Source organism: Branchiostoma lanceolatum, chromosome 3 (genome assembly GCF_035083965.1).
Source record: "Branchiostoma lanceolatum isolate klBraLanc5 chromosome 3, klBraLanc5.hap2, whole genome shotgun sequence".
NCBI classification, from domain to species: domain Eukaryota; kingdom Metazoa; phylum Chordata; class Leptocardii; order Amphioxiformes; family Branchiostomatidae; genus Branchiostoma; species Branchiostoma lanceolatum.
Window position 1 is genome coordinate 13,688,106 of NC_089724.1, and position 14,895 is coordinate 13,703,000.

General features: G+C 42.0%; 1 protein-coding gene across 1 annotated transcript; it reads right to left on the bottom strand.

The window, feature by feature from the left end:
- Nucleotides 1-1,958: 1,958 nt before the first annotated feature.
- On the bottom strand, nucleotides 1,959-5,295 carry LOC136429399 (orexin receptor type 2-like). The gene is made up of 5 exons (XM_066419232.1): nucleotides 5,259-5,295; nucleotides 5,043-5,134; nucleotides 4,574-4,738; nucleotides 4,080-4,205; nucleotides 1,959-1,982 (listed from the first exon to the last, which is right to left on the bottom strand). The coding sequence occupies exons 1-5, from the start codon at nucleotides 5,293-5,295 to the stop codon at nucleotides 1,959-1,961; spliced, it is 444 nt and encodes a 147-aa protein (XP_066275329.1).
- Between the last annotated feature and the right edge of the window lie 9,600 nt (nucleotides 5,296-14,895).

The following is a 14,895-nucleotide window of genomic DNA, read 5'->3' on the forward strand; positions in this document are numbered from 1 at the left end:
AGCTGAAATGGCTTTCTGAGTTCTGAAGTAGCTTAAATCCTTTCTTGCCAGACTTTGGCACCATGTAGACACGCAAAATTGCCCTTCAGTCGAATTGGGAAGTAATAATGAAGAGGGTAAATAGGCCACATGTCAAACATGGCCGTCATCACATCGATATGACAATATACATCCCTTTTATGGGTCATATCTTTGAATTGATTACTTCCTGACTTGTTTGGTCAATCCCCTGTGTAGTCAACAACTATTGGAGTACTAAGATATACAATTGGTGACTTAATCTGCTATGAAATAGTACATAATCAATATCGTAGGATATATATCACCTTTTCCATCCTCGGAAAACGATTTTCGCAAAACTCCTGACTGCCTTGTTTGCTCCCTAAGGCATCATCATATACCAAGATACAGCGATATTGCCGCGTGCACGACTATTTAACAACCCGCCTTCTAATGCCCGTATCACCAGGGGGTGGCCAGCTGTAGCGAGTTTAATTGGGAGGTCGTCAATCAGACTATGGATGGAGGCAAACCACCGGTGAGATAAGGCAACGTATCTTACAATCATCGCACCCCGGGAGACTGGGGATATATCATTATCAGTATTAAATCTTTCACAAGTTGATTGGACCTGACAGTAATCCATCAACCTATCCATTCTACCACCTCTCATTGGCTAGTGAAGAAAATAACATCAACCACAAGTGGAGATATCCCAGTCAGACACCATCAATAAAGGAGTTTTGGTGATATCGTTTATCATGACCTACAAACCTGAAATTCCGTTCATCTAAATTAATCAGCGTGTTGGAAAATACAACATGGATATTCTGCAAAGACACTAATCTAACAGGGGAATGACTCACGAGCAGAATTGATCCCCATGTTCCATTTTACAGTCTCATGGATTTACTACTTGTCTCTGGAGTGTCTGTAATGTTTCCTGAAGCCAGGCTACAATATTTCATTACCGTCTCAAAGGCCTCGTCGCGTGTTTTTTTTCTTGAAAGCCTACTTTATTCTTTCCATTTGTCAAACTATGTTAGTTCAGAGTATCTGTTCTCTCCCAGTATTCAGACCCCTATAGCAGGACATATAAGAGGTAGTCCCATATTTCAAGACGGCAACAACTTCGAATTCAACATGTTACGGTCTGGAGCTGATATAACATCTTCATTATAGCCCCAATGCCCAGTACTGTAAAAATGACACTATCAATTTGCAATATTACATCCTGTCATACAGTTAGATATATTGGGGTAACTTAGGTTCGATGTGTAATAGTAGCTTTTTTTCCACTCCATTTTCGCAAAGTGAAAAAGACCTTCTATGTAATTAAACAAACCTTTCTTTCTATTTTGCATGTGCGCATCCCAGTCCATGATCCAGTACAATTCGATTCATCGTTGCAAGAGGAATGTTCATTGATATTATTACGTCGGAGATAGTAATAAGCTGATATATATGACATATCTATACATACAAACATATATCTGTTATTGCCGCGCGACGTTTTGTATTAGTGTCCAATTCGTCACGCTGCTCTATTATAACCCTGAAAATCAATTTCTGTTTCTGATTCTGAAAATAGGGGTCAGAGGTAGGTTTGTTTACTTGAGTCAGCCGTTCTCGTAGTTTCAGCTGAACACCCCCCCTCTTTCCTTTGGAGACGGATTTTTAAAAAGATTCGGGTTAGCACTTTAATGAGTCCTCGTTTCAGTTTATTTTTTAGCATGCTATTTTGTCAACCCTTGAGCAGCTTTACGTGCGCATAATACAAATCAGGTCTGCAGGCAAGTCTCGCCAGACACATCATTTCTCATGAATTAAACATTACTATTATCAACAGATGATCATTGACGCAAAGTTGCACGCTATAATGGTGACAAGTCAACAGTTGTAAAACAACACAGTCCTGGATGGGAAACGATATTTACAATATCGATCTATGCCATCGATTAGAGGTTTATCTTCGGAGATTTCTGTAGAAATAAAAAAATATGTGATTTGGTTCTACAAAACCAGATTTATGTTATACATGTTATTTCATACAACCTTATTTCATTACCTGAAGTTTAAGTGATTAATCTTATTACTTATATCATTTTTTGCCTTCACCTCGGGCACGTTTCACTCTGAGCTGGTTTTGAGTTCACCTTATTCTATTGATATCTGTCAATGGAAATGTACATTTTATTCAATATTTCAGTTGCAATATGACCGTTAATCTATTTTTTCTGGGCTTCAGTAAGAAGAATCAAAAATTGCATCAGTAATGAGGATCTGAATAAAATCAACCAACCAACCAAATCTCGATCTTAGAGACGTCATCTGAAACCTGTGAAAGCGCGGCCTGTTTGATACCACAATCAATTTTGCTTTCTAATCTCCATTTAAAAAATCGCGCTCAAATGGAGATTAGAAAGCAAAATTGATTGTGGTATCAAACAGGCCGCGCTTTCACAGGTTTCCCAATGTGCCGAGGGTCATTTTTGGATACAGCAATAAACAGAATTCTCAAAGGGTTGAAATCCAATCACGAATATAAAGTGTTCCTTGTGATATCTAATTACATCAAAGTAACACGGACTCTATTCGGAAGAAAAACCAATAACTGTCAAAGCTTTACGCCAAATGAAGTCCACAGATATTAAGGTCACACTTCCTGTATTGACCATCGCGCTCAAATGGAGATTAGAAAGCAAAATTGATTGTGGTATCAAACAGGCCGCGCTTTCACAGGTTTCAGATGACGTCTCTAAGATCGAGATTTGGTTGGTTGGTTGATTTTATTCAGATCCTCATTACTGATGCAATTTTTTATTCTTCTTACTGAAGCCCAGAAAAAATAGATTAACGGTCATATTGCAACTGAAATATTGAATAAAATGTACATTTCCATTGACATATATCAATAGAATAAGGTGAACTCAAAACCAGCTCAGAGTGAAACGTGCCCGAGGTGAAGGCAAAAAATGATATAAGTAATAAGATTAATCACTTAAACTTCAGGTAATGAAATAAGGTTGTATGAAATAACATGTATAACATAAATCTGGTTTTGTAGAACCAAATCACATATTTTTTTATTTCTACAGAAATCTCCGAAGATAAACCTCTAATCGATGGCATAGATCGATATTGTAAATATCGTTTCCCATCCAGGACTGTGTTGTTTTACAACTGTTGACTTGTCACCATTATAGCGTGCAACTTTGCGTCAATGATCATCTGTTGATAATAGTAATGTTTAATTCATGAGAAATGATGTGTCTGGCGAGACTTGCCTGCAGACCTGATTTGTATTATGCGCACGTAAAGCTGCTCAAGGGTTGACAAAATAGCATGCTAAAAAATAAACTGAAACGAGGACTCATAAAAGTGCTAACCCGAATCTTTTTAAAAATCCGTCTCCAAAGGAAAGAGGGGGGGTGTTCAGCTGAAACTACGAGAACGGCTGACTCAAGTAAACAAACCTACCTCTGACCCCTATTTTCTCCTGTATCCGGCATCCGCAGGACCCAACAACTCACATCTGTCCTTATGCCAACTAAACTGGTGAACTGAACCAATCTTGACCAAAATGGGAGAGCTTAGACCTTACCTGTTCGTTCTAACCTACAATTCCACCAGATTGTGACAAGACTTTAAAGAAAAAGGGCTTTTCAAGGATTCTAAGGTGGTTTTAATCCAACCATCCTCTGTGCAACGCAACTCTGACGTCTTCCCTCAACCAACAGGATGTGCCGCTATAGATGTGGAGGCATAAACAGGCTGCGCGGGCGGTTACTGGTCGTCATATGATTCCATGTATCACATATTCCAACTCATTATGCCCACCTGTGGTGCTCTGTTCAGTAACAAGTAGCATTAACACAACATGTTTACCTATCCTTCCAAACAGTCGCTTAGGATCAGCCGCACCCCAAAAATAGATACTTTCATATCAAATTCCAAGCTTAAGTCTCAATGAAAATATAGGCGGGACGACTTCCCGACAGAAGAGGAAACGTGTTCAACTTCAGGAGAGTATATTCTGTACTTTCGTCACGGATAAGATGTGGCCATACTGGTCTTACCTGATATCTATCGAAGGCGATACAGGCGAGTGTGAGGAGGCTGGTGGAGGAGTTGACATGAGTCAGGAACGCGTTGATCTTACACATCCAGCGGCCAAACCACCAGCTCTGGTTGATAGCGGCAACCTGGAGCGTAGGGAATTGTGAGTGAGTGAGTGAGTGACTGACTGACTGAAACTGTGGGAATTATAGTGCTACGTATATGGTTTCAATTGCAGACCTAATGGACTAAGCTCAAAACAATGACACGTAGAGATCTAGACACAAATATAATCAAATTAAAGTTTCTGATCGTCCACATAATGCCTACTTCATTGAAACCACAACCAGGCAACGCTAAAACTAAACTAAACAAATCTAACTGTAACGTTATGTTCAACGAGAAGATCAAAATATCGAGAATCTTCGGGCCTTTCTACAGTACGTGATTGGACGCCCGTGCTCTGTGATATAACGTTATATTCGGTGTAGATTTTGTAAAGGTAAAGACCCACCAGGACGAAGGGGAACACCAGGAGTCCCGACATGAAGTCCACGGTGGCCAGGTTGCCGATGAACATATTGGAGATGGTGTGCAGGCTCCGGTTCAGGTAGATGCTGGCGCCCACCAGCGCGTTAGCTACCGTCGCCAGCACCATGAACAACCCGATGGAACCGGCCTGGAGACGGGAAACGGTCACAATGATGCTTACCGACCAACAAAATCTACATTCGAGACATGTTCTGGTTTTCAAAATTAAACTGGTAAATATGAGCAAACATTCCAGAGAGAATTAACATCGATATCAACAGTTGAAATTCAATATTGATTGAATTGCAGCAAAGTTATGATGCCATATACGTTTGTAATGATCCATAAGCCAATTTGTAGTAAACATTAAAACAGAAATGCCTTCATCTTTCATGTTCCAAAGACACGCATACGCGATGATACTTTCGGTGTGAATTTGTAGCTATCGTCACCTGCAGAGAGATCTCTAACGTCGTGGCGTTGTAGGTGATGTTGGACACCAGCTGTGTGTCCTCTCCACCCATCCTCACGCCGTGAACGTCAGCTGGAAACCGTCAATAAACATTAGCGTACTGTAGCCACAACATGGCCAGTTCGCACTATCTACATATAGGCTTTACGTACACTGCAAGCCAATAGGCTTTGTACAAAGAGGTATTTCCTTGTACCTTCCTTCTCCTCTTGGGTCAGGGCGATCGGTGTCATTTTTAAGATATCATTTTTCTATATAAGTATCGGGCTGGGCTACAGCTCTCCAGACACCATCCGGAGTGTAATCGCCGGTGCAAGGCGTGCTAAGTTGTAGTAGCTGTGTTCAATTTCGGATTTTCGTCGTGGGGTCGTGTGGCCCAAGTCGTGGGGTCGTGTGGCGTAACGACAGGGTGTTCGACTCAGAACCAAGAGATCCCGAGTTCGAATCTCTCTGACGCCACCGATGTTGTGCCCTTGGGAAAGGCACTTTACACGACTTTCCTCGCTTCGCCCAGGTGTATGAAAATTAGAATGGGTATGTTGTTATCTGTACGTGGCACTGTTAATATTAGTTAAACAAACTTGAGTGCAGTGCCACGTTGTCCTTGTCTGTCAAAAACCGAAGTAAGAAAAAAAAATCGGATAAACAACAACAGGGAGGGCCACGTGCAAATGTTTATAAACAATACTCCAATTGTGACTTTGAACGTCTTCATGACGGTCTTAGCGTTTACAGTTTAGTTGGAACTGAACGGTTCACACGGATGTGGAAGATGTGTGCACGCGTGTGCATGTCACAGTGGGTGGCAACTTCTACATGCCTGCAACAGCGAAGCGCTGGATGAAGGGGCTTCAGAACGAAAATGTCACTCCTCTTGCTGAGCGTATCTTTGTTACTTTGACATTTCGGGGACCAGGTGGTCGTAATCTTTTAAGTGCCTATCCCTGAGACCCTCCAGGATGTGCGGATATATACATGTATGCACTTCTAGAGCGGTATTTATATCACGCCAATGTATATTCACGAATGATACGAACTACATTTTAGGCATGTGAATTGGCAGCAACCGAAAAAATGCAAGTGAGGATGTAGTTTTAGCGGTATAAAAAGAAACTGACTCAACCAATTGAAAGTTCCGTCTCCAAATGTCAACTCGGACGGACGCGGGTTGAAAGGGCCTCATCAAGAGTTTCCTAACGCTAAGTCGTCATAGTGCCGTGGCGCTGACGCAGGTATCAGGATCCTGTCACATGGATTTCCTGACAAGTACTCGTGTCTCTGACGTGTGCCAATTTAGTCACATTTCGAGGAGAGTACAATCGGCATTAATGATCGTGATTTCACATTGGCAGAGGTGGTTAGAAGATGAGGAGTTCATCAACCTTACATTGCCTTTGCCATCTGCCAGTCCGGCAGCAGTCACTTTTGTATGCCCTGTGTCCGTTCCAATTTTCGGCATGCTGTGATGGTCATAAACCTACCTGCTGAGATACCTGGGTGAAGTTCGTCATCATAGATATAGCTCTGAGGTTGTCAGGATGTGTCAGGAATGCTGCAGCTTTGATATTGGTACTTTTTATATGGTTTAGATATTTCAATACAAAAGGTTTTTGAAAAAAATAGTTTTTATTGATTTATTGCCATTATAAATCAATTCAGGTAGGTGCAGGCAGAATTTGCAATATATCTTTGAAAAGTAGAGACTCTTAGCTTTGTATTGATATATAACTTTATAGAGTTATTTGTTGGCAAAGTATTAAAAAGATAGCAAAATTAAAGCAGTACCCCTCCTTTAAATAGGGTCAAGAAAGCCCAGCACAGGGACTACTATAGGGTAAAAAAAAGTCCAGCAGGACAAGGGTTAATATTACACACGTCCTCACTTATCTGCCCCATCATCTTCACTTCTTCGAATCTGTACGTCTCATGAGACAGCTTCGCTCAGTCACTCTTCCCACGGGTTATCTAAATAATCAAATGGCCACAATGTGATTTGACTGACTGTAGATATCACAAGTGTCTTCTGATGCGTTTGAACGCCTACCTTGATACTATATATATTTTGAAGTCAGCCCAACCTACGACATAAGCCATGTTCGTGATTCGATCAGAGTTATTTGACTCTTCTGGACGCAGATTAATTTCGAGTAAAACACCGTGCACTGGTGCGGCAACAAAACAACACGTAGCACTTCATTTGGAAAGCTGTGCGTGTATATATTGACAAAACAGTGTTTTCGAAGCGTCCTCGGGATAAGCTATGCTTGAAATCATGCTGGCAGGCTATGGCACCATCTGTTCAACGATACTTAAGTACCAGCCAAATAACCTAATTTCTCCACACAACAGGAGTGCTTGTCATGTAACATAATATTGGTTTTCGACCAGTAAGTGTGGAACAATGTTCTTCAAATTCAAATTTAATTATCAAGCAGATCCATGGAATTGAATCTACCTCTTTGAACAATAGCAATATCATAACAATGCTAAGTAAAGTCGAACATATTTGGGGGAACATGTGGGGTAGAACTTCTAAACAGTCAAACTATAAAGCTAACAATGTAGCTAACTAGCTAGCCACACAGCTAGCCAGCCAACTAGTCCAGCCAGGATCTCTCGACAAACTGGGCCCTAGAAATAGACAAATCTTGCTGAATGGTTCTCATGGTACATATGTCTGTCAAAGATCACAGTACTAGTGAGCGCAAAGACGCGGAAGAATTTGCGAGTTCGTTGATGTGGCAGTACAGTGTCTGTCTGGTAATAGCAGTATCAATCATTTCTCTGTCCGACTGTTGGGGAACGGACACAAAGTGAAAGTGATTTCAAATCAGTTTAGCTCAAAATAACTCAATGAGGAGATGAGCTAATATTCCACTGGTCGTGACAGACGCTGTGTAATGTATCTACAGGTTCATTGTACCAGGGAAATTCCCCTTGGGCTAGCACTTTTCGTCCCGTTCTAAGGACTGTGACCCTTTCCAGTAACGCGCATGTCGTATTACCGATAAGAGCAGGGACTCCAACAATGATGTTCAAAAACAAGTGGATTGACCAAACCAGACCAAATTCACGGTAAAACAGCAGCCTCGCCACCAAGTCGCCAGTCTATGTTGCTCAAATTTTGCCAAGAGTTCACCTCATGCTTGACAGGTGAAAACGGAGGCTGGAGAGTGGATGCGACATTTTCAAGTAAAGAAGATCTTGAAGCAAGCGACACGTCTCGGTTACCCGTCTGGGCGCCTATGCTACATTTTGAGATCAATCATGCTGAATAAGGCAGCTGTTGTGATATTCCAGTGTGTTCTGCCCATGCACAAGTATTGGGAAAAGGCAAGTCGGAACATGAACGCTCCGTCCTGGACGTTTTTTCTCTAACCAGTGAAAAATCTTCAACCCGGCTCATGGGTGTTGATGCATCTCCATCGTTCTCCTACAAGTGCAGTTTTGATTTCCCAGACGCAGAAAATTTCCCCGACCTGCGCCTGGTGAAAAGCTAACATCAGAGATCCCATATGCCTTAAAATATGTTTTTAAAATGACACGTAGATGACAAATTGTGGGCGACTTACCGTGTTGTGTTGTCGCAATTGCAATCTCTCCAGACTCCGAACTACTGTGCAGACTGTACTGTAATCACATGTAGCCGTCGACGAATGTCTTGACGTGCGCGCAGCTGTCACTATGGTTACTAATTGCCTGCGACATTTCGGAAGACTTACTGAATCTCAAAATTCTTGGAAAGCACTAGTATATGGAGTCGAACGAAGACCACGTAGGCCGGAACCTCCAGACCTATCCGCAGCCTTGGGGCAGTAGAAACTAATAAACACTCGTGTTTCTGACGCACACACAGCCGATGTTTTTTGGTTTCACTGCGTTGTATAATGTGGCTCAAGCCTAGTTTCTGATATATGGCTTTTTATCTTCGCCGAGTTCTTGTACTCGGAGAGGATTATGTTTTCGGTTGAAAAATCTGTTGGGTGGGTCTGAATGTATGTCAGGAGCATAACTCAAGAAAAATTCAATGAATCTTTATGATTTTTAGTAGGTGTGTAGTGGTTGTGTAAAGGAAGGTCAAGTTCGAAAATGGTTTACCTTGCGTTTTTCAATAGTACTGCAGCGGACTTAGCATTTTTGTGTGTTTGTATGTAGGTAAAAAAAGTGACGGAAACGTTGATGAATCTTCATGATTTTTTGCAGGTGTGTAGATGTTGTGAAAACGGAGGTCAAGTACAAAAATGGTTCTCCTGGCACTTTCCGTCGGTACTGCAGCGGGCTTTGTGTGGATGTGAATTTTCTTGTGGACAACATAACTCAAGAAGCTGTTGATGGATCCTTATGATATTTAGTGGATGGGTAGGAGTTACCGAAAGGAAGGTCAAGTTCGATAATGGGCCTTCTAGCGGGTACCAAAGGTACTGCAGCAGAGCTTCAAAATTTAGGGGCATATTTTCTGAAAGTGCTATGGTCATGATTTTTGTGTGGTAGATAGTTCATGCCACAGAAAGTAAGTTCTGTAAATTTTGGCCCCCTAGCGGCTTGTTAAGAACCGCAGTGGGTGTTTTTTGTTTTGACATTCGGACATGAATAACTTGAGAATGGGTCGACAGATCGTCGTGATGTTTGGTATGTAGAGAGCTCGGATGGTGCTTTACATAATCAATGACTTATTATGCAAATAAGGAGCTAATTTGCATAATTAGTAAGGAAAGTTTGTTAACCCACTGCCTTTCAATGGGACATGGGACAGTGTCAGGTCATGTAAACAGATAGCCTTGCATAAACGTACATGTAGGTCAAATAAATAAACAATTCTCCAAGCAGAGGTGTGGGTCCTGCTGGTTTTTGACGCGTTCAGTTTAAGCATTTTTGTTCAGCACGGTTGGCGACATAACGAAATAGGGACAAAATAGAAAGCCTGACTAGAAACACCTAAAAACGTGCCAGATTTATTCTATTCATATGTATTGACTGTGCTATTTCATCATCACTTTCAACTTTCAACACTGCCATATCGAACCTTTGTGGCCCATATAATATCAACATACTCAATTTTTTTCATGACCAGTTATAAGATATATCAGCACACTCTACACATATACTAGTCCTGTACCACCAAATGATTTTTAACCCTATCTTATCTGGACTCATTCGCCCAATCATAACGTCCAAATGGTATGGTGCATGATCAAATTTGCAGGGGGTGATAGGCACGTAAATATAAATCACTTTCCATAATAAGCCTTGATTATTTGGCGAAGATTATGTGTTTGTGGAACTCTAGTTGTCCTTGATATTGTTGGCGGTAAATTCGGGGCCGTCGGAGATGTGGATTCAAAGGCTTCAGACAATTGGGCCCGATTAAAAGACGTACTAATTTCTTTGTTTTGAACGTGAAACTGGAACATTGAAACCGTCTATTGCTGTGTTTTCCATACAAGGAGCAGGATGATATTGTTTTTCTTGTTTTCACTGTTTTTTTTTGGTCTTCTTGTTCCTTGACTGTTTTTGCTTTTGTTGTTGTGCATTGCTGTTTTGAATAGAGCCTTGAGGGATTATACCTTCGGTGGGTCTTTTTGAGTACAGATTGATAACAAATACCCACCAACGTTGTCGGTTATTACACTAATGAAGTCATAAGGCGCCTTACAATTACGGCTAAGCCTAACGAACAGAATGTTAGAAAATGTCAGCTTTTGTGTCCGATAACGGATAAGTCACAAAACGCCAGAGTCACAACACGGGCATTATGCCATCAGTATGGAAAACTGCCAACGTCTGCCCCGTACCAAAAACATCTCACCCAACCTGTAAGAAAGACTGGAGACCGATATCCCTGATCTCCACACTGGGAAAGGTGCAGGAGAGACTCGTGCTGAACAGACTCCTTCCTCTGATAAAACCCTGGATCAAGGACCAGTTTGCGTATATGCCAAAATCGTCAACCACAGCCGCACTGCTGAAGGCATATCAGTCCTGGCTAACTGACCTTGACAACAAGCAACCATCAGTTGTACGAGTTTTACTTGCCGACATGTCTAAGGCTTTCGATAAGGTTGACCACGGCATCCTTCTAAAGCACCTGGCAACCCGTGGAATCGCTACAAGAATGCTCACTTGGATTCAGAGTCACCTGTCTGGCAGGAAACAACGTGTCGCTGCCAACGGTCAGTTTAGCAGCTGGAAAGATGTCACCTCCGGAGTCCCACAGGGGGGAGTTCTGTCACCTTACTTATTCCTAGTATACATGTCCTCTCGAACTACCAAACACGCAACAACTACAAATATTGGATACGCAGACGACATTGGACTGTCCAGATGCATGCCCTGTGTCACCGCGGAAACGGACAATACTATGCAGGAGGAAGCCGATCACCTTGACTCATGGGCAACGCAGAACAACATGGTCATGAACGGCGACAAGTCGTACGAACTCAGAATATGCTTCTCCAGAATACCTCCAGTCCTTCCACCGCTCATACTGGGTGGGAAAGAAGTACCTATTGTCACATGCGCCACCTACCTCGGATTCAAGATGACCTCTAACCTTAAGTGGGATAGCCATATTTCACATGCGACAAAAAAGGGATCACAACGTCTCCACTATCTTCGCTTACTTGCTAAAGGTGGTATGCCCCCAGACGACCTCACGACAGTGTACACAACCCTAATCAGATCCGTTCTGGAATATGCTAACGTGGTGTACGCCGGATGTAACAAAACCCAGTCAAAAACAGTCGAATCTGTCCAGAAGAGAGCATCGAGGATTATCAACGGGAATGGAGGTATCCAGACGACAGCCCACCTGCCAACGCTCAAGTCTAGACGTGACGAAGCAGCCTTAAAACTCTTTCAACAGATGCAATCTGAAGACCATCCTTGCACTACATGACAACAAGCAGTCGGCAACAACAAACCGGCAGAACTCTCAGAAACCATAACCATAGAACTCTACCTACTTGTAGGACCGAACGGCTGAAGAACTCGTTTCTGTTTCATGCCACAAAACTGTACAACCAGTCACTTTCGTGAACTTTTAAACGTGTAATGTGGTAAAAACCATCGTTTTTAAATTGTATTGATCTTTAAATCGTCCTAACATGTATATTTATGGCTATTTAAACTCGTCATTCCTGTCCGACGGTTTATTCTTGATGCAACGCACACAAGCTTGCAATTATTTTATAGTTCAAGAACATTTTAGATCAAATTGAACTGTGACCTGTATTTTGTATAACTAGTGGAACCTACAATTGTTACTGTCAGAACAATTCAGGATATCCAGTAGGATATCCTGCCAGTCTGCATATTTTGAATAAAGTTTTATAAGTCTGGAATATCAAGTTTCACAGCAGTCCGCAGGCAGTAGACAGGGATAATGGGCGCAGTGCTCAAATGCTCCGGGCATATCAGCTTCATATTACACGACGTCTGGGTGTATCATTATACCCACATGGCAATACGAGCTTCCAATGTTCAAACTTTATTTTACATAACATAACAGCTGCGCGACTCATATTGCGCTTACATAAGGAACATGTATTGAACATTTTCTGTGCTCAAACTAGAAGTTGCTATTCAGTTGCTGCTGAAATCTTCGTCATGTACGCGACTGGGAAAGACGATGCAAAACTCAATGATAAACCATCAAAAATGGACGAAAACAGCACCAGGAATGAGGTGCCCAATGGCAATGTTTGCAAGGATGAAGAGCACATCTTCCACAGTCTGTTTATCCTTGATATTATATTGATGTGTTACAGTACCTTTAAATAATTTCATTATAAGTTGAACCAGACTTAATTCCGGCTGCATGAGACGCCATGCCTGAATCCCTGGCAGGTCCCGATGTTATATATACAAACACGAACAGAAAGGATAAAACAGGTGGTACGTATGCAGTACCGCTCAGATCTAGTACACATGTAGTAGAATACCACCGTGACGCCCACAGAATAGACTGCAGCACAGTAAGAATACGTCACAGTTACATCGCCCTGTTTTCTGATCAGCATTCAGACCGCTTGCCTGTATTTCACGATGTCCCAGGTGTATCAACACTAGATATTAACAGATCTGATGCAGATAAGGGATACAGGTATCAGTTGCATTTCTTTGGGACTAATTTTCCTTCGATGTTAATGCTTGTAATATGTTTATGTCTTTGTCGTAACTTTTATAACTTTATTTAGTCGTTCACCTTTGTAAAGCTTGCATATGTTGAAATAAAGTTCATGAATTCGAACATTTTTATTCAATAAATGGCTAGCTTGATGTATCGTAAAGCTAGAATGACATTAAACGGCACCAGCGGTGCCAGTCATCGTGTTTTTCATACTTTTGCTTAGTCGCTCACCTGAGTAATAGCAAGGTCGTGTCTACTTAAATTATCAGATCATTTCATGGCCATGTCTGGCTTTGCCTAGTATCCAGGATAATCTTTCCACCCTTCGATGTACGTGTTTCCGGCGATGCCAGATTCAGTGAAGGTCGAATGTTCCGGCTAAAGAGTTCTGTATACGTTTGAGGGAGGGTGATATAGGCCTTGAAGCCTCAGAGGCAAGTGTTTGTGCCAGTACAATGAATAAATTTTAAACATGAATAGGGCGTGTGAAGCGGTGCATTTATGCCACTAATCGACGTCAAACACAGGGTCTGACACGCACTGTTGACAGAATCATCATACCCAATATTAATGTGTGGGCAACAGGAATATAAAGAGACTGTGAAGTTTATTTAGGTATCGGCAAGCCACAAATGATAACAGACATCAATGATTCAATTGATGCAATAGTTGTGATAATTTCGCCTCTGTATCGTTAAAAAATCGTCCAACAATTAGACACAGATTAATCAGGAGTATCACAGCAGGAGAGAACGAGCAACAGCGCCGTCTGGCGTCGACAGGATAAACTGCACAGGTTCCAGGTCGCCAAATCTACTTACATGTACATTACCGCAAATGCAACCGTTATGACGTTTTCATTACGACGTCCAACGTTCACGACGTTTGTCACCCTTAACCTTCAATCCACATCACGATCACACATCAATGTTATGTATGTCACATACCACATACCGATGTGACTGGACGTAATTTCACATATCAATTAAGGCGAGGGGGATGGGCAACTCTTCATTCTAGTGCGAATGTGCACCATCGTCTTGTACGACATGTCAGAATCAATGAGCAGACCTGGCACACACGACAAAAGTGGTTGAGCAAGTGCACAACATATGTCTAGTGCAGACTATTGCAACTTACCAACACCGCACACTAATACTGATATACTATACTAGAAATGCACAATCACCTGCGTGTACGGTCGTTCAGGCCCCCATTCCGCTAGACGGCGCTCGTGCTGCGCTCTCGCTTCGACCTAATTCGTAACCCTTGATTTCACGATTGGACTATCATGCAAAATGTAAAAGCATGACTGCAAAGACAACAAAATACACAAAGCGTTTTTATAAAGTTCGTTGAGCGATCTGTTGAATTTCAGGTCGCAACGCAATCGCAGCGAGATCGCCGCCCAAGTGGAATAGGGGTGTCAGATAACACAATCGGGGACACTTTCTGAATTTCATTTTCCTTCAATTTGATGTTGATTTTCCTTGGCCTTCAAGTCTTTTCCATTGACGCAACATCACCAACCGTCCACCCGGGCGTCACCAGGAGACCTGGATTTCCCCGTGGTCCTGACATCCTGGACAGTTTGTGGAGAGGATGCAATCCGTTTGACCCAGAGTAGTGCTGCCAAGTGTAGTGTTGCGACTATCTTCTGAGACTAAGTTCATATAACACCCTGTCGATGTTTCATCGTCATGTC